Source organism: Drosophila miranda, chromosome 2 (genome assembly GCF_003369915.1).
Source record: "Drosophila miranda strain MSH22 chromosome 2, D.miranda_PacBio2.1, whole genome shotgun sequence".
Classification (NCBI taxonomy): domain Eukaryota; kingdom Metazoa; phylum Arthropoda; class Insecta; order Diptera; family Drosophilidae; genus Drosophila; species Drosophila miranda.
The window spans coordinates 28,542,345-28,565,724 of NC_046675.1; the positions used below are offsets into that span (position 1 = coordinate 28,542,345).

Here is a 23,380-nt window from a genome sequence, read left to right on the forward strand (position 1 = left end):
AATTCGGTGAAAATTAAACATTAAGTTTTCCTGCATCCCGATTCCCTTTAGCATATGTGTCCTCTAATCTAATCCTGTGGGGTGTAGTCTCTTTATCACTTGCAAGCTGCGTTGGGCTCAGTTTGATATGCGTGGCAATCTGGTGGACACCTTCGATGTGCCTGGCGAGAACGAGGATTGGGAGATCTTAAGTGAGTGCATGGACCCCTAGATATTCCTTCACTCAACTACTTACCTATCTTTTTCTCAGCCATGGAGTTTTTCAGTCCCACGGACTACAATGTGGTCTTCTGGTCGGGTTCCATCAATGACATGCGCCTGAGGCTGGACTCCTGTCGCGGAGGGAACTACTCCAATTCGGAGAGATTCTACAGTGCCTTGGCCATGAACAAGCATCGCTCGCGGGCCTATGGCTGTGCCAATGAAGATAACTTTGAGGTTTCCGTGTTTGACTTTGTGGAGGATGAGGAGAGCGGTGCCATCAGCTGGAATCTGGTGGAGAGCCTGCCGCGCTTCGAGAATGACGACAAGGAGATGCTGCTTCAACTGCGCCTGGACCAGCACGATCGAATGCTCCTGGGCACCGCCGGCAAGGGCTTTGTGATCTGGGACTTTGGCAGCAAACTAAAGGACGAGACAGAGTCCCGTCTGACCGAGGGCGCGCTGTACCTGCCGCTCCCGCATGGCGTGCGGAACATCACCACCCGCATCATGCAGTCAAACTCCATTATGGTAAGCTCCCGGCTGGATTATGCCGTCGCCGGAGTTCGCAAGAATCTGTATGTGTGGTGCCTGCCATCGGGACAGTTGGCGAAGGTCCTAGACGCCCACTTTGGGCGTATCATACAGCTGGAGCCGCTGACGATCGGTAACTGGAACAACCTCGTGACCTCCTCCATAGATCGGTCGGTCAAGGTCTGGAACATCAACAATATCTTCGAGAAGGTGCACGTCATCGATCGCCACGAGCTCCAGATCGATGACATCAGTCTGTCCGAGGTGGACATGGCCGTGACAGTCACCCGCAGCTGTGTCGTCGTTTGGGAGACACGCTCGGGCCGTCTGCTGGCCAAACTCTCCGACAGTGCCCTGGGCGCCATTGTCACACATGCAGAGATCACACCAGACGGCCGCTACATCATATCCTCGGAGACGGGTAAGTTTCTGGTCTGGAATCGCGTCTCCGAACAGGTGGTCTTTCGCGACGATCAGCCTGGTATACAGCAGATCACCCTCTTGGACTATGGCTACAAGGTGCTGACGGTTTCGGTGCCCAACATTAATCAGCGGGATATCCTGGCGGCGGCGGATGAGGCCAATCGATTGACGGCTATAACAACATTGAGATCAGTGCCAGGTAAGGATTAGAAAATATATTTAATGAGCTCACCATTGAACCAATTCTTCTGCAGAGGGCACCATCCTGTTCCGCTTTGAATTCCCCATTCGTATGATCACGGGTATGCCCTTCCGCAAGTCGGTGATGACGGCGGATAATGCGTACATCGTTGTGGTCACCGTGGACAAGTTGAACAAGGATTGCCTAGGCGTGTACAGCGCCACCAACGGGGCCTTCGTCTCGAAGATCATGCTCAAGGGGTGCTCCATTAAGGAGGTATTCGCTTTGGTGCCAATGCCCCATAAGGCCAATCAGGTGGCGGTCATCAGCAGTGAGAAGGGCAGCGTCATGGACATCAAGACCAAGAAGCACATCCGCTCCATAGCCAAGTGGGGCGGCAGCATCACGCGGGATGGCAAGTGCGGTTTGTATGCCCCGACGCGAGGCGGCTTGGAGATGCTGGAGCTGCGCAAGGGCACCACTGTGAAGACATTCATTCCAAAGGTGGCCGAGGGCGTCTTTTCGGTGATTTGCATCTTCACGGAGAACGACGAGTATGTGGCGTACTATCACAGCGGGCGGAAGACCATACGCGTCTTCCGCACTGGCGACACCGAGATGATAGCCAACTACCGACTGCAGGCCGAGCTGACGGCCATCAAGAGTAGCAAGGACGGGCGAGCCATTGTCCTGGGCACCGTGGATGGGTGCATGTCGGTGCTGGCGATTGTGGATCCCAAAAAGCAAGAGATGATCGAGTACCTCAACGAGCTGCCGTCCCGCGACGAGAACTGGAAGGCAAAGCTGGCCAAAATGAAAGCACGGGTGGGCTTTAAGGCCGCCATACGCGGGGCTACCATCTCCTCGCGCTATGCAAAGCCCAACAGGGGCGAGGATGAGGATGTGGAGGGGGAGCTGCTCTCCGAAATAACAGAGGTGGTGCCAGTGGCCATGGATTAGTTGAATTATAAATATAACATTTATTTTCGCATATAATTCATGGATAGGATAGAGGATTTTGTGTTACAAAAATACGCACGCGCGTGCTATGCTGCCTGCCTGACGAGTGTGTGATGATCGGGGGTGATGGGCGGATCGGGGGTGGGTGACTGTGTGTGACTGGGGGATTCAGCTGAATGAAGCTTAAACTAAAATTTTGGTTAAATGGTAGCTGCTACAGGCTAAAAATTCTGATTTAAGAGTATAACTTAGGTCGGAAACAGATGGATTATGGAATCAGAAAACGTAACCAGACGATAACAAGAATCGATCCTAAGGAGGCAACAAAACAAGGTTTTAAAATCTTTAAACATGCTGCTGCTGTTGCTATTTTGCTTCGCGTTGCAGCTCACCAACAAATCAATCTAATTCCAATCGAAAGCGCTAGTACAAGTACAATATATATATATAGTATGTGGCTTTATGATGTAGCAGGAGGATCCATGGATTAGTGTAGGAAATAGTAAGTAGTAGTTGTAGTACGCGTTTATTAATTATTGTTAATTTTTACTTGTTAACCTGCCTTTGAATCTACATCTGCTGCCCTTCTGCTGTTCTATATCTGTAGCATGTGTATGTGAATATATATGTATATCGGGTGCGGTGTGTGCATAAGCGCATATTTAAACTAATGTTAAATAATAAATGATTCATTTAATTGAAGACGGCCATCACGACGTCATCTTTTTTCTTCTCTCAATCTCTCTCTGTTCATGTTTTTTCTATAGCTATAGATCTCCATATATGTGTATCTGTGTGTGGAGTGTTGTATAATACTCCTATTGGGCGTGGCTCTCCTTCTTGATCTGTGCCAGCTTTGCCTGGATATGCTGCAAGCGATTTGGCGAGACATCGGGTTTCTGAAAGGGATTTTCATATTGATTGAATATAACTCCATAATACTGAACATCTCTGCCCCATGTCACCTCTCGTCGAATGAGCGAAGCCTTCTGGGAGCCCAAGCCCGAGTTTAAGCAGAGATTCTCATCGGCCACCTTATTGTCCATCATCACGCGCGAGCCATCGTCTGCGGTATGGCGCGTGGACATCATTTTTCCACTGACACTGACACCGACACCTACACCACCGCCCATCAAATACTGCAGTCGGTCCATCCAGAAGTCGGCATCACGCTCGCCGGCAGCATTCTGATTATGATTCAGATTCTGATGATTGGCATCTGTGAGATAAGAACGTGTAGCAGCTGTTGGGAGTGTCGAAATACAAGATACATGGCCACATTTTGTTATATGTTTTGGTTAGTATGGGATGGAGAGAATCGTTTGTGTTTTATGGCCTGCACGCTTACCCAAGCGATTGTCCGGCGCCTGTCCAGCGGAGCCGGGCATTCCATTCTGACTGCGCTCGATTTCTGCCAGACCCTCCTCAATGTACTTGTGAAAAGTGGCGCTGGAGCCCTGCAGGAAGGAGCTCAGATCTATATCTGGATTTTGTTGCTAAAGAAAGGATGTTTCAATGAGTGAAAAACATCAATAAAGATCTCCTAGAATTTACCTTAAAATCGTATAGCTTCTGCAGTCCTTGCTGCTTGGTGTCTCTATCGGAGATAAGCTTAAAGATTTGCGATACTGTGTCATGGGTCTGATGCGAGATACGCTTCGAAGCAATCTCCTTGGCTCTTTGTGGTGAGGCACCCGTCCCTACCGAAGAGCCATCCTTTTGGAAATTCTACAGAAAAAAATATTCATCCCCATTAAACGCATCTAACGAATAGCGATTGAGGGACCTTTTCTCACCTTCAGGATGCGTATCAAATACGTGTGCAACTCCGAGTGTGTGGGTATCTGATTGAGATGCTGCAGTATGGCATTGCCCTTCACCTTGGCCATGTTGTGGACAATCGTCTTGACTGTGCGCAGCGGCGTGTCCGATGGCCGGTTCTGCCACCAGGTGCTGGGCAGTGCCAGCATGAATTCGTGCGCCTCCAATATCACGTCATCGTAGTTTAGCTCATTGCTGCGCTCTGGCAGCATCTTGACGTTCCGCCAAATGCATTTCATCAGCAGATCCGTGAATTTGGGGAGTCCAGCCACCGGGCAGGTTTCACGCAGCAAACGGATGAGGGCACTAAAGAGCACAGCAGCGCCATTAATCGGGGTACATATAAGCAAGGGAAGGGTAGTCTTACCAATTTAAATTCGTGAAATTAACCTTTTCCAGCACTTTCAAACAGATGCCATTGATCACCTTGTTGTACTGGCCGTCCTCGCCGTTGGCCAACTTGGGATCGGCCATCAAATGGAGCAGCGCAGACATGAGATGCTTGATGTAGGTCACGCCCAGTGTTTTGCCCAGAATGTTGGCATGGAAAAACGTATACAAAATGGACAACAGCGGCTGGTACATCACCAAAGACTGCGCCGTTGGCTGCTGTGAAAGATGCTGCACACAAAAATAACGCAAATATAAATAAAGGACCGGCAATAGGGAGCTCCTGGCAATGCTCACCTTCAGCTGTTCCAGCACGTTATGTATGAATATGTCCTCATAGTCGCGCAGGACGGCCTGCTTCTCGGGCGACTCAATGATGGCCGCCAGCTCGTTAATGGCCGCCCGAGCCTTCATGGTGTCCATGCTGCTGACAGCCTTGATCACCTTCACCAGCTGTGGATCATGCTTGGGCAGGACATCAGCCAGGCTGCGAAACAAAGGAACAAACCAATAAAAAAGGTTCCTAAAACTTAGATCTATGCTTCTATTTACTTGGGAATATGGTTCTCCATGTGGTTCTGGTGCTGCTGTTGCTGGTTGCGCAAGGATCTGCGATAGGGCGAGATGCCGCTGGCCATGCTGGCATTGGCTGAGGGGGACGTTGTGATGGTCTGGGGCATGTACTGCTGGCGTGAGATGAGGCGGTCGAACTTATCCTGTGGATAATAGACGCCTCCGTTAGTGGGTATTACCTTGATGGGCTCGTACAGCAGCGATATGTCCACGGACGGCAGCTCCTTGAATTTCATATCATCCACGCGCACCCAATCCTTCTCGATCTCAGCTATCACCTGCGGGTCCAAGCCAAAGGGTCCACTGGGCCTTTGTTGTTGGGACTGCTGCTGCAAATGTTGCAGTTGCTGCTGCAACTGGAGCAGCTGTGAGGACGGTGCCTGGTCGAAGGTGCTGCAAAGGATTCGAAACCAAATGTAAGCCGAGCTCTGGCAGGACACACCCACACACAAAACACACAGAAGCGACGATAAAACAAAAGCAAACAAAACTCAAACAATGACAAACAGAGCAAAGCAAAACAAATCACTAGACATTTAAAAGAAAGTATAAAAGAAAAGCCACTTTACGCCTGTCGAGTCAGAGGATTTAAATAGGCCGCCACATTCATGCTATTTCCCTCCATTTGGTTGCTCTCTCGCTGCTTGCTGATCCAATGGAAAATGAATGAATGAATGGTTAACGAAGAAATAATCAACGAAAAATCAAATAAGGATCCAAACTACTGCGAGGATGCCGCCCCAGAGGATGGAGAAACCAGTGTTTGAAAAGTAACAGTCGGAGCAGGAAATGTTTTAAAGTTCTTCTCGCTGCTTCAACCTTGTTCTCGCTACAGCGAGTACAGAATTCTAACTAAAGTTTCTCTGACTACTGCAGGGACTTCTAATATTTTGAGAACAACGAAAATTAATGTAAGTTTTCAAACACTGATGGAAACTACTGGTTGGACGGCACATGGCTCAACATGGGGCTCCAGCAAAGATACAAAATTCTCTGATTTTTTTTGCTTTAATGTACATAAATATACTTCAGTCAATTAGCTCTGGAGACCCCTCCTCCTTTTGCCAGTAGTTTCCCATCCACAGAGAGCGTGCGAGACGACATTCAAGAAAACTCTATCCGAATATAACAATGATTCCTAGTTTTGGGTCTTACCCGTCACTTGTCGGCGGCAACTCATCCCCGTAGCCATTGCCCACCACAGCGTCCTCGATCTCGATGCTCTCCTGCTGCTGGAGGCGAGGCGGGGCTGCCACTTTGCCCCCACCGCTTGGCATTTCTGGGGGTGCAGTCGATGGCGGTTTGTATGTCTTTTTGGCCCGCTTGATGCGCTCATCCAGCATTGAGAGATCCTTTTCGTTAAGATGGTTAAGCTGCTTGTAGAGCTTCTCGCCTGTGAGGAAAAACACCTGCACCATGCAGTTGAGGGCCGCATTGCGCACAGAGTTGTCGCGGTCGGAGATCTGGCGAGAGATGTCCTTGATGGAGGCATTCGAACAGATTCCCACCCCGTACGATTCGACCAGGAAGGTGAGTTCGTCTAGGCACTCGGTGCGCTGGCGGGCATTCTTTGACTTGAGGCCATCCATAACGTAAGGGAAGATCTTGGAATAGGGATAGACCAACAGTACGTGACGCAGGACGCGACGCACGCCATTCCGTACAGTGTCCTTGGGATCACCAATCTACACACACAGAGAGCGAGAGAGAGAGAAGGGATATTGTAGGGATATTCTAGAGGAATCAAGCAATGGCTTACCTTGAGCAGCAAATGAGGCACAAAGCTTGCGACCTCGTTCTCCCCGAGGATATATTCCACTTCGACGAGCATCTGGAAGACCTGCATCAGATAGTCGAGACCCTTGAGCAGGACAGAAGGGTTCGTATCGTAGAAGCGCAGCGTCAGCCACTTGAGTATCAAATCCAGATTGCAGATCAAGGCCTTGCCATTGCTGGGCAAATCATCGCTCAACTGTTCGATGACTTTCAAGTGATAGCTGGGGATCGGAAAGGGTACAAATTAGAGACAAATCCCCAAATGGGAGACCAGAAGAATCTCCTACCGAAAGTCATCGTGGAACATATTGGCCATTAGAGCCTTGTTTACGCTCGCTGCCGTCATCTGTTCGCGCAACAGTTCGCTGAACTCCTCGCGGGGCGTGGTGAAGGTCCACTTGAGGACACGCATCTTCTGCTCGTCGAGGAGTCGCTGGTTCTTGGCCGTATTGACAGCCAGCAGGGGCGACGTGTCTACATCTTCATCCTTCTTTCGCGATGTGACCGCCGCCTTCTCGCCTGCGACAGTGGCCCTGGCATTGGGCGCCTTCTGGGCTGCAGCCCCTCCAATGGTACCTCTTCCACGGACTGTCTTCTTGACGGAATCCTCGAGTATTGGCGCCTGCTGTTTGCCTTTGGGCAGCGGCTTGACGGGCAGATTGGGACGCGCCTTTTCGAGGGACGCCAGTATGGCCGCCTTCGAGGCGGGCTTCTGTTTGTCGAGGGCCCGGTTCATGGCCTCGAATCCCAGGTGAATCATTACCCCAAGGACCGCCTCGTTGGCGTTCTTTCGCACATCCGCCGTTCGATCGCAGATGTGGGCATACAGCTGCGGTACCATGGAGTTCAGATCCTCCTTGGAAATCGTTTTGGGCGGTATTCCCGGCAGTTTATCCGCCAACCACGCCCACAGCTCCACCTTGAGAGCTGTTGAAGGGCCCTTGAGGGCATCGGCAATCATTTCGCTCTCGAAGAACTCCTTGTAGCCGCCCTTCTCGCCGAACGTATTGATGCAGCTGAGGGCGGCGGCCCGCACGAAATCCTTGCCATGGCCCAGGGCATGCAGGAAGCCCGGGAAGAGGGTGCGCACGTGGTTGCGGCACCCCGAGCCCATGGCGGTGGCCAGCTGCTCGCAGATGGAGAGCGTCGTCTGGGCAATCTTCGCATTCGAGTCCACGAGACGGTGGGCCAAGGCGGGGCCCAGGTCTCCGATAGATGGCTTGATGAGCCGCGCCTCCGAGATGATGGTCTGCAGCTTCGTCAGTCCCTCGTTACGAATCTTCCAGTCTTTGTCGGACATTTCCTTGAGCAGCGCCTCCGTGATCTGCGGTGCAATGTCGACGCGTGGCAGCAGATCCGCCATGTTGCAGGCCATATCCTCATCCTGACCGCCAGCGTCGTCGTCGTCGTCGCCGCCATCTGGAGTGCCGGCACCGCCACCGCTCCCACGCTGTGCTCCACGCACTGGACGCGGCGGCTTCTCGCCCACATTCTTGTCGAACTCCGTCTGAATTTGTACCTTTAAGGCGGGCTTCTCGCCGTCGAAGAACATCATGAGGGACTGGCCAGTGTACATGGACATGGTGCCCACCAGGAGGATGGCGGCACCACGCACCGTGGGATTGGTGCTCTGCACGCCCTTGCGCACCTCCTCGATCAGCAGCTTCGGCTGCATCTGGAAGCCGAACTCCGTAATGGCCTTGGCCACCCAATTGAATGCCTCCGACTGCACTTTCGGGGACTTTTGCTCGAAGGCGAAGCCCAGGACCTTGCCCACAACGTACTCCAGCTTGGTGGCCTCCGCAAAGGCGGACAGGACATCGCCGGCGACTGGTCCGTTCTTGGCATCGGCCAGCTTCTCCGTGATCTCGTTGATCACATGATCCACGGTGATGGTGGTCAGGGGATAGGTCTCCGCGACGCTGCGTATAATGTCCAGCTTCAGTTTGAGCACTTGGAAGTTCATCTCCTTCAGGCCGGGCTTCCGACCGCTGACGGTGCGCACCAGCATCTGGGAGATGCCCGGCTGCTTGGCATCGTAGCTGGGGATCTCGCCCTGCAGCTGCTCCACGGCAGCCAGGCGCGTCTTCCAATTGGAGTCCACCAATCCACTGAGTATTTCGGCTGGCAGCATCTCCTCCGCCTTGTCCTGCACCTCCTCCGCGGGCATATCACGCTCGGTGGCCAGCGCCTTGGCATTTGCTGCCTTGGAGGCAGCGGCAGCAGCCGGAGCTGCGGCTGCAGGATTCTTCTTGACTAACTTGCGTGCCCCCGAAGTGGCGGGTCGTGCCACTGCCTTTGGTGCCGCACTGCCTGCCGTGGGTCTGGCTGCTCCCCCAGCCTTCGTTTGCGGGGCAGAGGCTGGACGCGTCTCTTTTTTGGGGCCGACAATCTTCACCTTGATCTCTGCCTTTTCGTAGCACTCCTTGATTTTGCTCATCTTGAGGGGATCCACATCGGCCAGCAGTGGCTCCAGCGTCTTTTCGCCCACCAGCTTCATGAGGGTGCCCAGGGCCTCGGCGCTGCTGTCGCGCACCGTGGGATCCGGTTCATTAAGGGTCTTTACAAGATTGGTGGCTATCAGCTTGAGCAGCTTCTTGTTCAGGGCCGTGGGCTGGGTGCGGCACAGGGCGCGGGCCAGGAAGAGAGCCGTCTCAGACTTGACGGTCGGATTCTTGTTGGCCAGGGACTCCACAATGGCCTCCTGCTGGGCCTCCAGCGATGTGGACATGTAAATGGCATCCATGGCCTCACGCAGAGCAGCCACCACATTGGGTTTTTTCTCTTTGAACTTTTCCAGCAGCGACGGCACACAGCCCTGCGAATGAAGAGGGTTTCCCCCGATTAGAATGGTTGATAACCCTCGAAACTCGCAACACTCACCGATGCATAGTTGGAGAAGCGTTTGACCAATCCTTTGGCCAACATGGCCACGCACTTGCCAGCCAGGGCCACCAGTACCACATTGGAATCCTTGGTAATCACTTTCCTCAGGGCGTTCACCAGAGTCCCATACTCGCCGCTCTCCAGCTTCGGATGATCTGTGAGCAGTTTCTCCAAAGCCTCTAGAGCCTCCTTCCTGAGAGTCCACTTCTTCTCCTCGAGTTTCTCGTAAAAGTCCTTGGGCATCTTGGATAGTATGTCCACAGGATCAAGCAGATCCATGGGGTCCATTTCTTCAGTCCCAGCATCTCCATCCTCTTCTGTAAGGGGGATATCGATAGGGGATTAGAAGGGGGATTGCCTACTTTATTCCCCTGCAGAATATGCAGCGCAGTAATTATACACATACCAACGTTTTTGGGTGTCATTTTTGTTTAAATGAAAACAAAGAATTCAAAAGTGTTAGACATAAAAAACGAACAAAAGGTAGTCAAAAATTCGGTGAAAATTAAACATTAAACATTTTTTAAAGTATTTTTCTTGGAAAACGACCAGAGCCAGAGAAATACAGAGAACAAATGGAAACAAAACGGACAAAACGTAGCAGCATATTCTAAATGGCATCATTACCATTGTACACATCGTCGCTGGCCGCAGTCTCTGCAATCTTTGCCTGCTTCTCCTGCTGTGACTTAAGATATCTGAAATAAAGACACACAAAAATTATACGAATATTCAATGGTAAGGGGTTTCCATAATTCTCTAACCTGGAGGGCTCTGCCCGTTCCCCCTTGAGCTTCTCAAATTCATCTTCCAGCTCTTTGAGTGTCACCTGCGGCAAGGTGGCGATCTGTGCCTTCATGGCGGCCCCGATCCAGCGATAGATCTCCACCGCCAGCTGCTTGCCTTCGTCGCGCACCGCCTTGTCGCGTTCGGACATGAGGGGAGCGAGCTTTTTGATCAGCGGCTTGACGCCCACAACTTTGCTGCCAAACTCTCGCAGAGCCAATGTGACGGCTGCCACGCAGGCCGACACAATCTTGGGGTTCTTGTGGTCCATGCCCTTGACCAGCTCTTCGACGACAGCCTCCTGCTTCTCAATCTCCACGTACATGAGCGTGACCAGAACCGAGAGCTCCTTGGTCTTGGTCTTCGGTGCGGCAATGCATTTCTGGACAATGCCCGACATCACATCGCCGACGGTGCGACCGGCGAGGCCGCTGTTCTCCACAAATATAAGCGCCGCCTCGAGACCCTTCTCCTGGGCCAAAGCATTCGAGTCCACAACCATTTTCTTGATGAGTCCCGCAAACTTGGACCATTCCGGTGACTTTTCGTCGTCCAGTTCGCGGAAGAGCTTGGCCGCCTCCTCGTAGCCATCGACGCGGGCCTTCCACAGCTTGTGCACGCATCGCTCTTCCACCGGCAGCTTCTTGTATTCCGTATCCTCGGCCATGATGTGGGGTCGGTCTGCCTGGGTTTTCTTCTCAGTGATTTATTTGGAAACCTTGTGTCTCAATGAGCAATCTATCGATTAAAGCAGAGAATAACGAAATGTAACACAGCGTTCTAAAATCAACTCCAAATCCCAATGAAGCAGAACTTGTCGGGTGTCAGGAGCAATCAAAGCTAATGTTTTAAAATTGAGCTTAATTGTGGATGAAAACTTGGGGCCGGCCAAAGGAATGGAATGTATCATCCGGAGCATCCGTTACGCCTGAGCGACTGCACCTCCGGCTGCGGCAGCGGCTGCGACTGTGGCGACGGCGGAGAAGCGACAACATTTAAATGGGTCGGACATCAGGCCGGTCCATATTTAGAAGCTGCCTTTTTTTTGCCTCAGAAATAGAATTGGGCGTGCAAATTAGTTTTTGGGCAAAGTTCATGCCGCCGCCGCCGCCGCTTCTTGGGCTTGTCTCCAGACGATGACGAGGCACCAGGACGGTTAGCGATGGCTGAGGCATGAGTTCATCGACCAAAAAACAGACAATGAAGCAGCGTAGGTAGGGTTTCCAGTGCACCAACAGGACATAAATCAGGCATATGTATATCATCCCTTCCACACGCAAGCTCCTGTTTGCGTCAACGTCAAAGTATATTGGATATAAGGTAAGGCAGAGTCCTCGAGAATGGCCTCCTCTAGAACGGGACTTCCTTACCTTATCTATGACGTTTCAGTAGAGTAGAGCATTCCACAAGTCGGCTATGACCTCGCCAAAGCGCGTCTCTCTCACTCTCCCTTTCTCACGAAAACAAACACACACACAGACACACCAACACTCACTGACGCGCAGCCGCACTCGAATTAACGGATCAATTGTAACAACAAATGTTTGCCTCTCAGGGCTGTGCGTCAACAAAATGCCGTCGTTTACCGTTTGTTCCTTCCACTAGCTCATTGGACAGATATTAATTTTCAGTAAATGCAATTTGATAGCTGTAAAAGCGCAGCAGAGTGTCGTAAGACGTAATTCACGCCACCAAAGCGGCAACCGCAAGCGACGCCTACAGATGTAGCTGCAACAGAAGCAGCAGGCTGCAGCATCAGCAGCTGCCGGACCGGAATACAACAAAGCCTAAAACATACCGATGCACTCAAGTGCATTCCTTGGGACTCACCATCAGCGTGGAATTCCTTGGCAAATAGGGCTGAGGGGAGGGCAAAATGCTGCGCAATGCAATAACTTCGATTTTTCACAGGCAAAGCACAAACACACTTGCAGAGCACACTCTCTAAACATTCACGACGCACAAGCCAACCAGGCGCTTTTGTGGCAGCAGCTATAATAAATAATAATTAAAATCCAAACGAAGGTCTTGCACACTTGCTGCCACGCTTCGCCACAAACAATTCACTTGAAATTTAAAGTTTTAAACAAATAATACATGCATCGAGCATCGATGTTTTTTTTTCCGATGTTTACCGATGTTTTCCGGTGTTTTTGATGGTACCGATGTTGAGCAATGCATCGATGTTTTGCAAAGCGCGTCTCTCTCACTCTCCCTTTTTCACGCAAGCAAACACACACACAGATACACCAACACTCACTGACGCGCAGCCGCATTCGAATTAACGGATCAATTGTAACAACAAATGTTTGCCTTTCAGGGCTGTGCGTCAACAAAATGCCGTCGTTTACCGTTTGTTCCTTCCACTAGCTCATTGGACAGATATTAATTTTCAGTAAATGCAATTTGATAGCTGTAAAAGCGCAGCAGAGTGTCGTAAGACGTAATTCACGCCACCAAAGCGGCAACCGCAAGCGACGCCTACAGATGTAGCTGCAACAGAAGCAGCAGGCTGCAGCATCAGCAGCTGCCGGACCGGAATACAACAAAGCCTAAAACATACCGATGCACTCAAGTGCATTCCTTGGGACTCACCATCAGCGTGGAATTCCTTGCCAAATAGCGCTGAGGGGAGGGCAAAATGCTGCGCAATGCAATAACTTCGATTTTTCACAGGCAAAGCACAAACACACTTGCAGAGCACACTCTCTAAACATTCACGACGCACAAGCCAACCAGGCGCTTTTGTGGCAGCAGCTATAATAAATAATAATTAAAATCCAAACGAAGGTCTTGCACACTTGCTGCCACGCTTCGCCACAAACAATTCACTTGAAATTTAAAGTTTTAAACAAATAATACAATATTAAAAGCAGCGACCCGTCGCTCGCAGTGTGACCGCGCCGAAATATAAAATATACCATCTCATTTTAAAAATATACCATAAATATACTGACGAGCTAAAGTTATATATTGCATATTCCCCGTTTTTGATATTCCGTGGATTATTACTAACTATATAGAACATTTATTCATGCCCACATAACTTTATCCGATTAATGAATCAATTTTCTACTTAACTGGCTAGTTTTTAGTCCTTGCTTTTATTGTATTTTGGCTAAAACGAAGCATAGACAAAAAAATGAAAAAAAAAAACAGTCGCAATGTTGCTGGTATTTTACGACATGATGCGCGCATAGACCTTTGTATACCCTATTTCGTTAATTTTATATGAAGATTAAACGTAATTTATAAAGAATTTTTCTGTAATTGATATTCTTTAGACATATTCAAGTACATTATTAGTATCTTGTATATATTTATCTCGATCCTGATACCTACGGAGACTGGGATGACAACTATTTCACAGTCCTATAATATCCTTTTCCCCAGGGTATGAGAATTAATGTTGCCGGGAATCATTGTTGTCAACCGGTTATTACGACTAATTCCTGGTTATTCTTTCTTCCGTCGAATCAGACTAACTATATAGAACATTTAGCCATGCCCACATAGTTTTATCCGATTAATGAATCTATTTTCTACTTGACTGGCCTATTCTAAATACTTGCTTTTATTGGATTTTGCGTAAAAAAAGGTTTTAGCGAAAAAGGTCAAACAAAAAAAAACGTATGAGAAAAATCGTTCCTATTGTTTTCTGCAAAAACATAACGATACTTTTGTGCGATACACATAACGCCAGGGCGCGAGAATCGATACAAGAAAATGCTTTGAACACCAAATTGATTAATCATTATATTGTATTTATTGTAGCACTGTTCTCAGCCTGCGTAATCTCGAGCAGATGAATGGTGTGTCCGCCCATAAACTCCAGCACATCCACGCCTGACTCCTTACCAATGTCGTCCATGTTGATGGGTAGCGCCTGCAGCTTCCACTTTTTTAGCAGGGCCTCTATGGACCAGTCGGCGCTTCGCTCCTGGTAGGTGAATATGAACTTGGCCCCGCAGTTCCGCTCCAGCAGAAACGCAACCGACACGATAATGTCCTCAAAGACGCTGGGATCGTAGAAGCAATCGGCTGCTATGATGAGGTCCAGCGGTGGCAAACGGAATACAGAATTCAACAGCAGGCCCCAGCTGAGGCCCACCACATCGATGTCCACGCCGGGCTGCAGTTGATTGGCCAGACAGGATTTGCGGATATGCGCCAGAGATTTGGGCAGAATGCAGTTGTCGGTGAGCACCACCTGGGCGTTGCACTTGGCGGCCAGTATGCCCGGCAGAGCAGTGCCGCTGCCCAGCTCCAGAATCCTCTTTCCGGCCAGTGTCTGTCGCCGTTCCCACAGGAAATGTGCCAAGACCGGCGCACAGGGCCATGTGTAGAAGGAGTAAGCGCCTTGGAGCAGCTGCAATAGCACGAGCAGAGCACTCAATGGGCATGGCCTTCAGAGCTGGAGTTTAATTATACGCACCTCGGGGATTTTGATCTCCAGACGCTCGGCGGCGTGGCTGCTGGTGAAAACGAATTTCCGTATATGCTCGGCAGTAGCTGTGGCTGCCACAATGTCGTCATCGCTGCCGCTCTTCATGTGGAAACGCATTTTAACACAAGCATGCGGATGGGGGTGACGGGTATTCTTCTTTTTTTGTATTGTTAACTGCAATTTTTCAGTTTTTGTTTACAACCTGTTTGATTCGAGATGGTATATTACAAGCGATAGACATATCGATGACTCTGGTTCAAGGATTACCGTGGCACAAACTGTGACTCAAAATTACAATTTCAGTAACAATCAAATGGATAATGAGGAGATTTTGGGAGAAATCCAGATTGGTAGAACCTTAAAATTTAACTTTCAAGTGATAAACAGGAGGTCTGTAATTTATTAAAATGATAGAATTCACGTATTTGTGATTGAGTAATTTTGAAAAATAACCTGTTACTTGTCACAGTTGTATCCCTGAATTCGCTCATCTCTAACGAATCGTTTGCGGCTATTTGTATTGGCGCCCGTGCGGGAAATGGGACGAATTTCAGCTGGAGCTGTAGTGAAAAGCAATTAAATTAAAATGAGGTCGTGGGACAACTGGCAACTGAAAGGAAAACTGGGCCAGGGCGGCTTTGGCGAGGTTCTGCACTGGCTGAATAGTAAAACGGGCCAACAAATAGGTAAGATTTTCAGATACCCAACAGTTGCGCACTACACTTTCCATAAATGGATATGTTTTTTGCGCATGTGTGAGTGAAAGCAGTCTGATTCTTGGAATTTCAATGATGCAAGCTGATACCGCTCGCCTCGCTGTGTTATCAAAGGTCCGTTTGGCAAACACCCAACTTCTTAGTGACTGCTACGTGCGCGGCTGAGACTGAGTCATTTCGAATCTTTTTCTGCGTCTCGGAGATAAAAACTATTCATTTGTTTATTTTCTGCAGCCACAAAACATATCAAGGACGTGAGTTCGCTGGGGGCCGATCAGCAAGTCAAGTTGAAAGAGCGATGGATGAAGGAGTTGGAGTGGACGCGATCGATACAGAAACTCACAAACATCGTTGCTGGCGTTTGCTTAAAGAATGAGGATGCCTCCTTCGTGGCCTATCTGAATAACAATCACATCTGCCAATTGCCCGTGATCATCCTGGAGTACTGCAACGGAGGAGATGTGCGCAAGCTTCTGCAGAGGCCCGAAAATGCTAACGGACTGGCGGAGTTCGAGGTGCGGCAGATACTGAGGGACTTGGCGCAAGCCCTGCAGTTTCTGCATTCCGAGTGCAAGGTGTGCCATCGCGACCTCAAGCCCGAAAACATTGTAATACACCGTCAGAAGGATGGATCGAAGACATACAAGCTCACGGATTTCGGTTTAGCACGCGGTGCCCCCGACCAGACGATACTGCAGAGTATGGTGGGCACACGGCACTACTTTGCTCCCGAGGTGGTGGATACGGGCATGTACAACACTGCGGTGGACTATTGGTCGCTCGGTATCATTGCCTATGAGCTGGCGACCGGGGAGCTGCCGTTCATACCCCACCAGACGCCCAGGAACGTACTAGTAAATCTGCTAAAGAAGACGCCAGACTGCATTGCCATTACAGAGGATCCGCAGGATGCTAATCGCTTTCTGTTCCAAACAGAATTGCCAAATGAGCACCATCTGACAGAGCCATGGGCCAAAAAGTTCACCCTGTGGCTCCGCCTGGCCCTCGACTCTGACTACAAGCGACGCGGCCAATTGGCATCTGATGAAGTACATTCGGGTTTCGTTCCGCTCGTCTTCTCCACACTCGACAGTATCCTTCAGATACGCGTGCTCACCATTTTCGCTGTGAACTGCTTTAAGCGTCTGGAATACGTCGTCACGAAGGATATGACAATGCAGGACTTGAAAGCTTTGATTTGTCATGACACAAACATAGCCAAAGACGATGTATACTATGTCCTGCCCACCAATCATCCGCACGAGACGATCAAGCCAACCACCAAGCCCCTGGATCTCTATGTCGAGAAGTGGAGCGACACCAGCAGAGAGACGCGCAAATCGACCAAAATACCCCCACCCCCTGTGATGTTGTTCGTCTTCCAGGCCGCGGACAAATGTGTCTATGACGTCTGCAAACCGAGGGTATCAAAGCTGATTTTGATCTGCAACGTGAGCAGCTTCCAAACGGACAAGCCCTGGCTGCTGAAGCGCCTTGCGCTGGACATGCACTACATGCTCATGCAGCAACAGAAGGACTTGGAAATGTTCCTCACGGGCATCCGAGAACTGGCCCTGCTGCTGGAGGATGTGATTGTCACCAACCAGTTCATTGCGGCCATTAACGATGCAATACTCATCACTTCGGATGCATATAATATGCTCCAGAAACTGCGCACAGCGGCTGTCGAAGAGAAAAAGTTTTCCATTCAGGTGTCGAGATATATAGAAGAATCCTCTAGAGTAATTGAATAATGATTTCGATTTTAGGTAAATGACAACGACTGGAAGCTGCTTGTAGAGACTTACCAGGAGACGAACGCCAGTGCCAGACAAATCAAGGATCGTTTCGAATCTGTTTTGCGCGGTACCCGCGAAATTCTGAATACCACCAGTCAGCTTTTAAATCGATATGTAGAAAGCGGTGTGTTTGGTTTGTAAGTGCGATTTCACACAGTCAAAACATGATTACTGATCATTAAAGATCTCTCCTTAGGGCTGCCTTTGAACGTGATTCTTTGGGTGGAATATCCCTCGCAAACTTCCGCAAAGCTGTCGAGCTGTTTATCACGACTAGTGGCCAGGAGGAGGAACGGGTAAAGGCCAACTCCAAGCATATTGATAAGCTGAATTTGCTATTCATCAAGACCAAGGAGGCTATGACGAAAGCCATGATGAAATTCAGCGAAATCAAAGAGCAGATCTTTCAATTGCATTTAAAGATGTTGTCCACGGCTGCATCGGCATCTATCGGCATCTCCGGCCCATCTCCAATGCTGCTGCTGAGCGACTCCATGGGCCGACTGACAATGGCCAACTCAATGGGCGACAGCTCGGATTTTAATTCTCTAACAACGAACAATGTTATCGACGAGGCAACCCGTCTCAATCAGATGTGAGTGCAATCACTTTCCTTTGACACTTTCTCTTGTTAGAGTTCTCTTTCTATTTCTTTCAGGCTGAGAACTGACATGGAAATCGATTCGCTCTAGTTTCTCCCGCTCAGGATTCAGCAATTACCGCCAGAAGATATTTAATCAAAAGCATCGCACGATGCCACACCACAGACTAGTTTTTAGCAAAAATTTGATAGATTTGTATAGTTATTTTATTTTCGTATTTAATATGAAACTTTGAATGGCATCGCATTTATAGTTTTTAAATATATGTTTATTTTTTTTTATTAATTCTTTGTTTGTATATTGCACCAAAAACGAAACATGACAAATGTTAATTCATTCTTTTTTTGATATTAAGTGATGCTCGTTGTACTCCCAATGGAAATAAATGTAGTGTCGAACTGAAAGTGAAAAATCATTTGGTTTTTGTTCGTAACCCGAAGCCTTCGTTTGGCTACTGCCTACTAGCAGCTGTTCTGCTATTACGCACATTAAAGTCTGGCTATATAAATCGGGAAAATTGGGTGCAAAATGAGTGTTCTTGAGTGTTCCTTCTCAGAACTTAATGACAGCCAAGCTGCCTGCACAATTACTTTTCATATAGCACAACACAATATATATATAGTAGGTATATATCACAAGCGAAGGTGCAAGCCAGGTGGGAAGGGGGAATCAGCTTGGCTTTGAGAATTGTTAAAACTGCTGAGGATTGCAATGTCACGAGAAAACTGCTGCAGAAGCTAATGCGTCAGCCAGTCCCCAGACAGATTCGGCTATAAAAGCCATGCGAACAGCCATTAAAGCCAACACTCGCCAACCAACCACCAGTGAAGAAAGAGGCCAAACTGGAGGTGTAGAACAAGGAAAACACGCCACAAAATGGATCACAAATGGATGGCGAAGACGTGGCTGGTGCTGGGGCTGCTCCTGTTGGCAGTGACACTGCAGGCGGAACGAACAGAGGCCAAGCCGCAGGGGAAGAGTCGCCTGCGTGAGTGAAAATGCAAACACGAATCTGTTTTTGGGACAAAGAATCACACCTTCACTTCTCTTCATAAAGCATCCTTCCTTACGGTTTGCTATCGAGATTCGCCAACGCTGAATGAATGCGCGAGGAAGTCTTTCAAGTCAATAAAGCCCCGACTGATGGACGGCATACCGGAAATGTATATCCCGCAAATGGAGCCACTGGTGGTGCCCGAGGTGAAGATGGACCAGGATTCGGGGGCCATTTATCTGCACTCTGTGTACAAGAACGTCAAGATCTCGGGCGTCTCCAAGCACACGCTGAACGACCTGCGGATCGAGCCCAGCAAACTGAAGTTTATCGTCTCCATGACATTCCCAGAGCTGCTCATGGAGGCGGAGTACAGCATTAAGGTCGGTAGAGAGGGAATGAATCCATAACTAAGTTGATATCTGATTCGTTAATCCTCAATTCAAGGGCAAAATCATGATGATGCCGCTGCTGGGTGATGGCCACTGCAAGGTGAATTTGAGTAAGTACGAAGACTCTGTTCTCGGTGTTGGATATTCACGATTGATTCCACTTTCCAGCGAACATCACCATGCAGACGGAGCTGTTCGGACAGGAGTACCAGAAGAATGGGGCCACCCACTTGAAGATCATCGACGTGAAGGTTGAGTATAGTCTCTCGAATGTGCACATGCAGCTAGACAATCTCTTCAATGGGGACGAGGCTCTGGGCAAGCGGATGAACGATTTTCTCAACGAGAACTGGAAATCCCTGGCCGAGGAGGTGCGACCGCTGATGACCAAGGCGCTGGTGGATATCCTGCGCGCCTCTGTCGATAAGATGTTCGCGGAATACAGCTACGACGAGCTGATGCCCAAGAAGAACAACTGATCTTAGATCGTAGACATCTAGATATAGTATATCCTAGCTAATGATTTAATCGTAGTGCAAAAGTTAACCTAGAGATAAAACACACAGTTAAATGCGAAATAAATTATCATAATAATATACATAGGTGCACGACAGACAGAATGTGGATGCCACGCCACTGCTAGACCAGCCACAGCTTGGTGGGCATCTTCGAGAAGACATTGTTCCACAGGCCATGGAAGATGTCGGCCAGCCCCAGCTCCAGATCTGGCCGCAGTTCGGCTATCACCTCGTTGCCGTTCTGATTCAAGAACGTGTTGATCGAGGCCGCCAGGATGTCATTCCCGTTGAACAGATTCTTTAGATGGATTCGCATGGCCCCCACCTCGAAGCTGACCTTCATCTCGTCAATGTGGATGATCTCATCTCCCGTCCGGGTCTCATTCCTAAGCGAGATCCTCGTGTAGACTGTGGTGTGCACGTTCTTCAAGGCCATTGCCACATCCCCATTGCCAATCAGCGGGAGAAGCAGAATGTTTCCCTTCAGATTGTACTTGGCCCGTATCCGCAGACGCGGCAGCACCAGTTCAAAGCTCAGCAGACGTCGCTCCAGATCCAAACTAAACGGGAAAGGATCCTTCATTAAGATCTCCTTTCTGAGCCACTAATTCCCCTTACCTGGCTCTTCGCACTGTCGCATTGGAGGGGCCGCGTATAACCAGGTTCTGGAATCCGCCGGACAGCACTAGATTCCCACTGCCCTTCGACACGGACACTTGATCGATGTTTAGCGGCTCGAAGCTTTTAACACCGATCTCTGGTATGCCAGCGGCCAGCGCTGGGAAGCATCCTTCGAATAGCTGACGGAAGCACTTGTCCTCATTGGGATTGGAACGCTTGCAGGTCTTAAGCCAGGCGGCTGAAACAAATATGAAGATTGTTGTAGAGAGAGGATCTTTGAATCACTTCCCTATCGGGATGGTGGGTACTCACGTCTCTCCTGCAGCGGTGGCTTATCGTTCACAATCTCTCGCGTATAGGCGCCGCAGGAGCCTGGCCTCACATAAACCGCAGCGATAATGCACAAACTGATTGCCAACTTCCAGTTTGTTAAAGCCAACATGTTTAAGCAATCAACAAAGTAAATCCTTGGATGGAAGTGCGAAAGATATTCAAACTATGATCTGCGATCCGCACACCCAACCGTTTCCGTTGCTGGCTGGAGACCAAGTGCTGGGACCATCGCGGAGAAATGTTGGACGAAAACCAAACCATTGACAATAGTTGGTGTTGGTTTTTTTTTTGTGTTTTGTTTATGGCCAGTTTTTTCGTACACTCGTGGTATGAATTCCGCAATTTGGTATCTGCCGGTGTCCGCTGTCCACTTTCCAGATGACCAGCGATTCATCGCCCAAGGGGGAAAAATAATGTCGTAAAATAAAAAGAGTAGAGGTTGACATGCGCTACAATCATTAGGGAGAGGAATTTTGCTTAACATTTAAAACAAAACATTTTACAAAATATGTACCAAAAATCTACCCAAATATTTTCCATTTTTGGAGAGTCTTTTTCTACCAATTGTAGTGCTTTATCCAGTTCCCTCTGGCCGTATCGGTTATTTGTTATAATAATATTTGGATTTTTATTTTGTTTTGAATTTTACTTTCGTTTAACGCCACCCGATTCCATTTCAACTTGTTTGCCTTTGCGTTTCGTTGCGCCACAGCGTCCCCCTGGCCTGCTTCGGGGCAAGCTCCAGCTCCCCTTGGAAGAGTTGTTCACCTGTTGACTACTTCTGGTATTACGCAGACCGCCGCTGCTACTGCTGCTGCTGGTTGCCACTGCATGTTGCCTTTTGCTTCATTGTCATGGGTGTTGTCCGGTTTTCATTTCATTTTCTTTGGCTTTTGAGTTTTTGTGCTCCAATGCCTCTGGCCGCCGGGCTGTGGTCGCCACAGCGGTGCGGTTGTCGCGTGCACCTTGGTTGCAAGTTTTTTTTTGGCTTTCGTTACGCAGTCGCCTTAATTACCGTTGCTCTCCCCCCAAGAGTTGGTTGCGTGACTTCTGCTTTAGTGGTGTGGGAGAGGGGTCAAGGGGTCCTATAACGATACAGAGTAGAGGATCCCAGGATTGATAGACGGGAAGTTCTTTCTTTTAAAATCGATCAAGTTTTCCAATCGACCTGCATTGCAGTGCCATTTATCGTTCATAAAAAATACATAAATTTGCAAAGTTGAGCTTGAATGATTATGTGACTAATAACCACCTTTCCATTTAACGTGTGGATGTTTCAATGTTGCATGTTGGGCTCCCTGCTTCTCCACATTTCTTTCTTCATAGAGAGTCGCGTGCGGAAATGTGGCAACAGTCGCAGCCTCTGTGGATTGCGTTACCTCAAATTGTAGTTGTTTCCCCGACGAAAGACAAGCCCATCAAAAATTAAATCAGGCAGAAACTGAACTGCTGTACAGGCCCCCAAAACTGTCCGGAATCGCACGTTGGCATCGGTAAACGAACGAGTTTAATCCAGTATTCATTCGCTTCATTTTCCTTCCAGTTTTGATTCGGTTTATTTTCGTGTTGATTCACGTTTTATTGGCGTTTATTTTCACACTTCACTGGCAGGCGCATTCCCCGATTCCAGCCCACAGATGTTGTTGTATCTCCAGCCTCATGGCAGAGGGTTAGGCTTCAACGTTATGCAGCCTTCCGACTTTTTTCCCCTCTTAATTTTTTTGCAAAGCCACAACTTTCAACTAAATAACCGCAATCCGGCCCTGGTCACGTTCATTCCCTGGCAAAAGTTCAATAGCTCTACTCGCACCATTTCAGTTGTTAATTTATTATGTTACTCACGCATCGAGTATTATCGGTTTACCCTCTATTTTAATGTTTCTTTGGCTACTGACACCAGTTGACATTGACCGAATAACCCATCCATCAACATGCGTTGTGAAAGGGTCTTTAGTCGGTCAAGAAATTTTGGCTTAGATTAGCCATTTGTTTCAATTGCGGTTTGATTTGCCTTAAGTCGATAATTCTATAGATTATCGAATTGTGTCAATTGAGACTTCATCTACATACGTACTACAGGTCCATGTAGCAGCCACTCTCCCAAAAGATAATTTAAACTTTAAAGACTGATTTGTTTTTAGAATTTTCAATTGCAATCCTGTTGCAGATAAAGATCCAAAGGGATATATCCAAATATATACCAATATATTTTGTGTGGAAGCAGCATCACTGACTTTAAATGTAAAATTTATTTTACATGGACTCCCTCAAAAGTATTCAGTAAATTTTGTTGCTCTTGTAGTTCCTAATTTAGACACATAGCGCCACTGTGATGAAATTACCTGTCGCAGACATGTCACGACTTGTCCGGATCCGATTAAGTCAATGAGCAAAAAGAGCCTGAATATCCGACTTAACATTGAGTGG

The 23,380-nt window shown here is 48.7% G+C and overlaps 6 protein-coding genes across 12 annotated transcripts; 3 read left to right on the forward strand and 3 right to left on the reverse strand.

Annotated features, from left to right (window-relative positions):
- Positions 1-44: 44 nt before the first annotated feature.
- Positions 45-2,796, forward strand: LOC117187253. Its single transcript, XM_033389529.1, has 3 exons — positions 45-191; positions 251-1,357; positions 1,413-2,796. Exons 1-3 carry the CDS (start codon positions 128-130, stop codon positions 2,297-2,299), a joined length of 2,058 nt encoding a protein of 685 aa, XP_033245420.1. The 5' UTR covers positions 45-127; the 3' UTR covers positions 2,300-2,796.
- On the reverse strand, positions 2,305-13,424 carry LOC108155513 (protein mini spindles). Of its 7 annotated transcripts, XM_033389521.1 has the most exons (17): positions 12,362-12,641; positions 10,510-11,269; positions 10,373-10,443; positions 9,743-10,062; positions 7,147-9,677; positions 6,843-7,080; positions 6,239-6,768; positions 5,653-5,730; positions 5,263-5,476; positions 5,063-5,193; positions 4,808-4,997; positions 4,488-4,741; positions 4,096-4,426; positions 3,854-4,027; positions 3,648-3,795; positions 3,265-3,542; positions 3,104-3,198 (listed from the first exon to the last, which is right to left on the reverse strand). In XM_033389521.1, the coding sequence occupies exons 2-17, from the start codon at positions 11,196-11,198 to the stop codon at positions 3,118-3,120; spliced, it is 6,258 nt and encodes a 2,085-aa protein (XP_033245412.1). In that variant the 5' UTR covers positions 11,199-11,269; positions 12,362-12,641; the 3' UTR covers positions 3,104-3,117. The 7 variants fall into 7 exon arrangements, with proteins under 7 accessions (XP_033245410.1, XP_033245412.1, XP_033245409.1 ...); XM_033389519.1 differs by having other exon boundaries at positions 2,305-3,198; positions 5,063-5,476; positions 12,362-12,640; XM_033389518.1 differs by lacking the exon at positions 12,362-12,641 and adding an exon at positions 13,127-13,424 and having other exon boundaries at positions 5,063-5,476.
- An 854-nt stretch (positions 13,425-14,278) lies between these two features.
- Positions 14,279-15,216, reverse strand: LOC108156169 (methyltransferase-like protein 23). Its single transcript, XM_017287499.2, has 2 exons — positions 14,967-15,216; positions 14,279-14,900 (listed from the first exon to the last, which is right to left on the reverse strand). The coding sequence occupies exons 1-2, from the start codon at positions 15,093-15,095 to the stop codon at positions 14,286-14,288; spliced, it is 744 nt and encodes a 247-aa protein (XP_017142988.1). The 5' UTR covers positions 15,096-15,216; the 3' UTR covers positions 14,279-14,285.
- Positions 15,217-15,476: 260 nt separating this feature from the next.
- Positions 15,477-18,341, forward strand: LOC108156166 (inhibitor of nuclear factor kappa-B kinase subunit beta). The gene is made up of 5 exons (XM_017287495.2): positions 15,477-15,664; positions 15,929-17,406; positions 17,464-17,630; positions 17,690-18,088; positions 18,152-18,341. The coding sequence occupies exons 1-5, from the start codon at positions 15,565-15,567 to the stop codon at positions 18,183-18,185; spliced, it is 2,178 nt and encodes a 725-aa protein (XP_017142984.1). The 5' UTR covers positions 15,477-15,564; the 3' UTR covers positions 18,186-18,341.
- Positions 18,342-18,891: 550 nt separating this feature from the next.
- LOC108156168 (protein takeout) lies at positions 18,892-20,077 on the forward strand. The gene is made up of 4 exons (XM_017287498.2): positions 18,892-19,083; positions 19,153-19,472; positions 19,537-19,591; positions 19,650-20,077. Exons 1-4 carry the CDS (start codon positions 18,972-18,974, stop codon positions 19,958-19,960), a joined length of 798 nt encoding a protein of 265 aa, XP_017142987.1. The 5' UTR covers positions 18,892-18,971; the 3' UTR covers positions 19,961-20,077.
- LOC108156167 (protein takeout) lies at positions 19,963-21,473 on the reverse strand. Its single transcript, XM_017287497.2, has 3 exons — positions 20,933-21,473; positions 20,618-20,858; positions 19,963-20,559 (listed from the first exon to the last, which is right to left on the reverse strand). The coding sequence occupies exons 1-3, from the start codon at positions 21,060-21,062 to the stop codon at positions 20,121-20,123; spliced, it is 810 nt and encodes a 269-aa protein (XP_017142986.1). The 5' UTR covers positions 21,063-21,473; the 3' UTR covers positions 19,963-20,120.
- Between the last annotated feature and the right edge of the window lie 1,907 nt (positions 21,474-23,380).

What these genes read in the sequence shown, in the direction of transcription:
- LOC117187253 (XM_033389529.1), top strand. Translation starts at nt 128, where the DNA reads ATGCGTGGCAATCTGGTGGACACCTTCGATGTGCCTGGCGAGAACGAG. An exon ending in CGAGGATTGGGAGATCTTAA is followed by an intron (nt 192 to 250) that starts GTGAGTGCATGG and finishes TCTTTTTCTCAG; the next exon opens with CCATGGAGTTTTTCAGTCCC. An exon ending in AACATTGAGATCAGTGCCAG is followed by an intron (nt 1,358 to 1,412) that starts GTAAGGATTAGA and finishes ATTCTTCTGCAG; the next exon opens with AGGGCACCATCCTGTTCCGC.
- LOC108155513 (XM_033389519.1), bottom strand. Translation starts at nt 11,198, where the DNA reads ATGGCCGAGGATACGGAATACAAGAAGCTGCCGGTGGAAGAGCGATGC. An exon ending in ATGTTCCACGATGACTTTCG is followed by an intron (nt 7,081 to 7,146) that starts GTAGGAGATTCT and finishes TCCGATCCCCAG; the next exon opens with CTATCACTTGAAAGTCATCG. An exon ending in ATGGAGAACCATATTCCCAA is followed by an intron (nt 4,998 to 5,062) that starts GTAAATAGAAGC and finishes TTTGTTTCGCAG; the next exon opens with CCTGGCTGATGTCCTGCCCA.
- LOC108156169 (XM_017287499.2), bottom strand. Translation starts at nt 15,095, where the DNA reads ATGCGTTTCCACATGAAGAGCGGCAGCGATGACGACATTGTGGCAGCC. An exon ending in TGGAGATCAAAATCCCCGAG is followed by an intron (nt 14,901 to 14,966) that starts GTGCGTATAATT and finishes GTGCTATTGCAG; the next exon opens with CTGCTCCAAGGCGCTTACTC.
- LOC108156166 (XM_017287495.2), top strand. Translation starts at nt 15,565, where the DNA reads ATGAGGTCGTGGGACAACTGGCAACTGAAAGGAAAACTGGGCCAGGGC. An exon ending in TAAAACGGGCCAACAAATAG is followed by an intron (nt 15,665 to 15,928) that starts GTAAGATTTTCA and finishes TATTTTCTGCAG; the next exon opens with CCACAAAACATATCAAGGAC. An exon ending in GCAACCCGTCTCAATCAGAT is followed by an intron (nt 18,089 to 18,151) that starts GTGAGTGCAATC and finishes TATTTCTTTCAG; the next exon opens with GCTGAGAACTGACATGGAAA.
- LOC108156168 (XM_017287498.2), top strand. Translation starts at nt 18,972, where the DNA reads ATGGATCACAAATGGATGGCGAAGACGTGGCTGGTGCTGGGGCTGCTC. An exon ending in GCAGGGGAAGAGTCGCCTGC is followed by an intron (nt 19,084 to 19,152) that starts GTGAGTGAAAAT and finishes CTCTTCATAAAG; the next exon opens with CATCCTTCCTTACGGTTTGC. An exon ending in AGGCGGAGTACAGCATTAAG is followed by an intron (nt 19,473 to 19,536) that starts GTCGGTAGAGAG and finishes CCTCAATTCAAG; the next exon opens with GGCAAAATCATGATGATGCC.
- LOC108156167 (XM_017287497.2), bottom strand. Translation starts at nt 21,062, where the DNA reads ATGTTGGCTTTAACAAACTGGAAGTTGGCAATCAGTTTGTGCATTATC. An exon ending in GCCACCGCTGCAGGAGAGAC is followed by an intron (nt 20,859 to 20,932) that starts GTGAGTACCCAC and finishes TATTTGTTTCAG; the next exon opens with CCGCCTGGCTTAAGACCTGC. An exon ending in GCGACAGTGCGAAGAGCCAG is followed by an intron (nt 20,560 to 20,617) that starts GTAAGGGGAATT and finishes TTTCCCGTTTAG; the next exon opens with TTTGGATCTGGAGCGACGTC.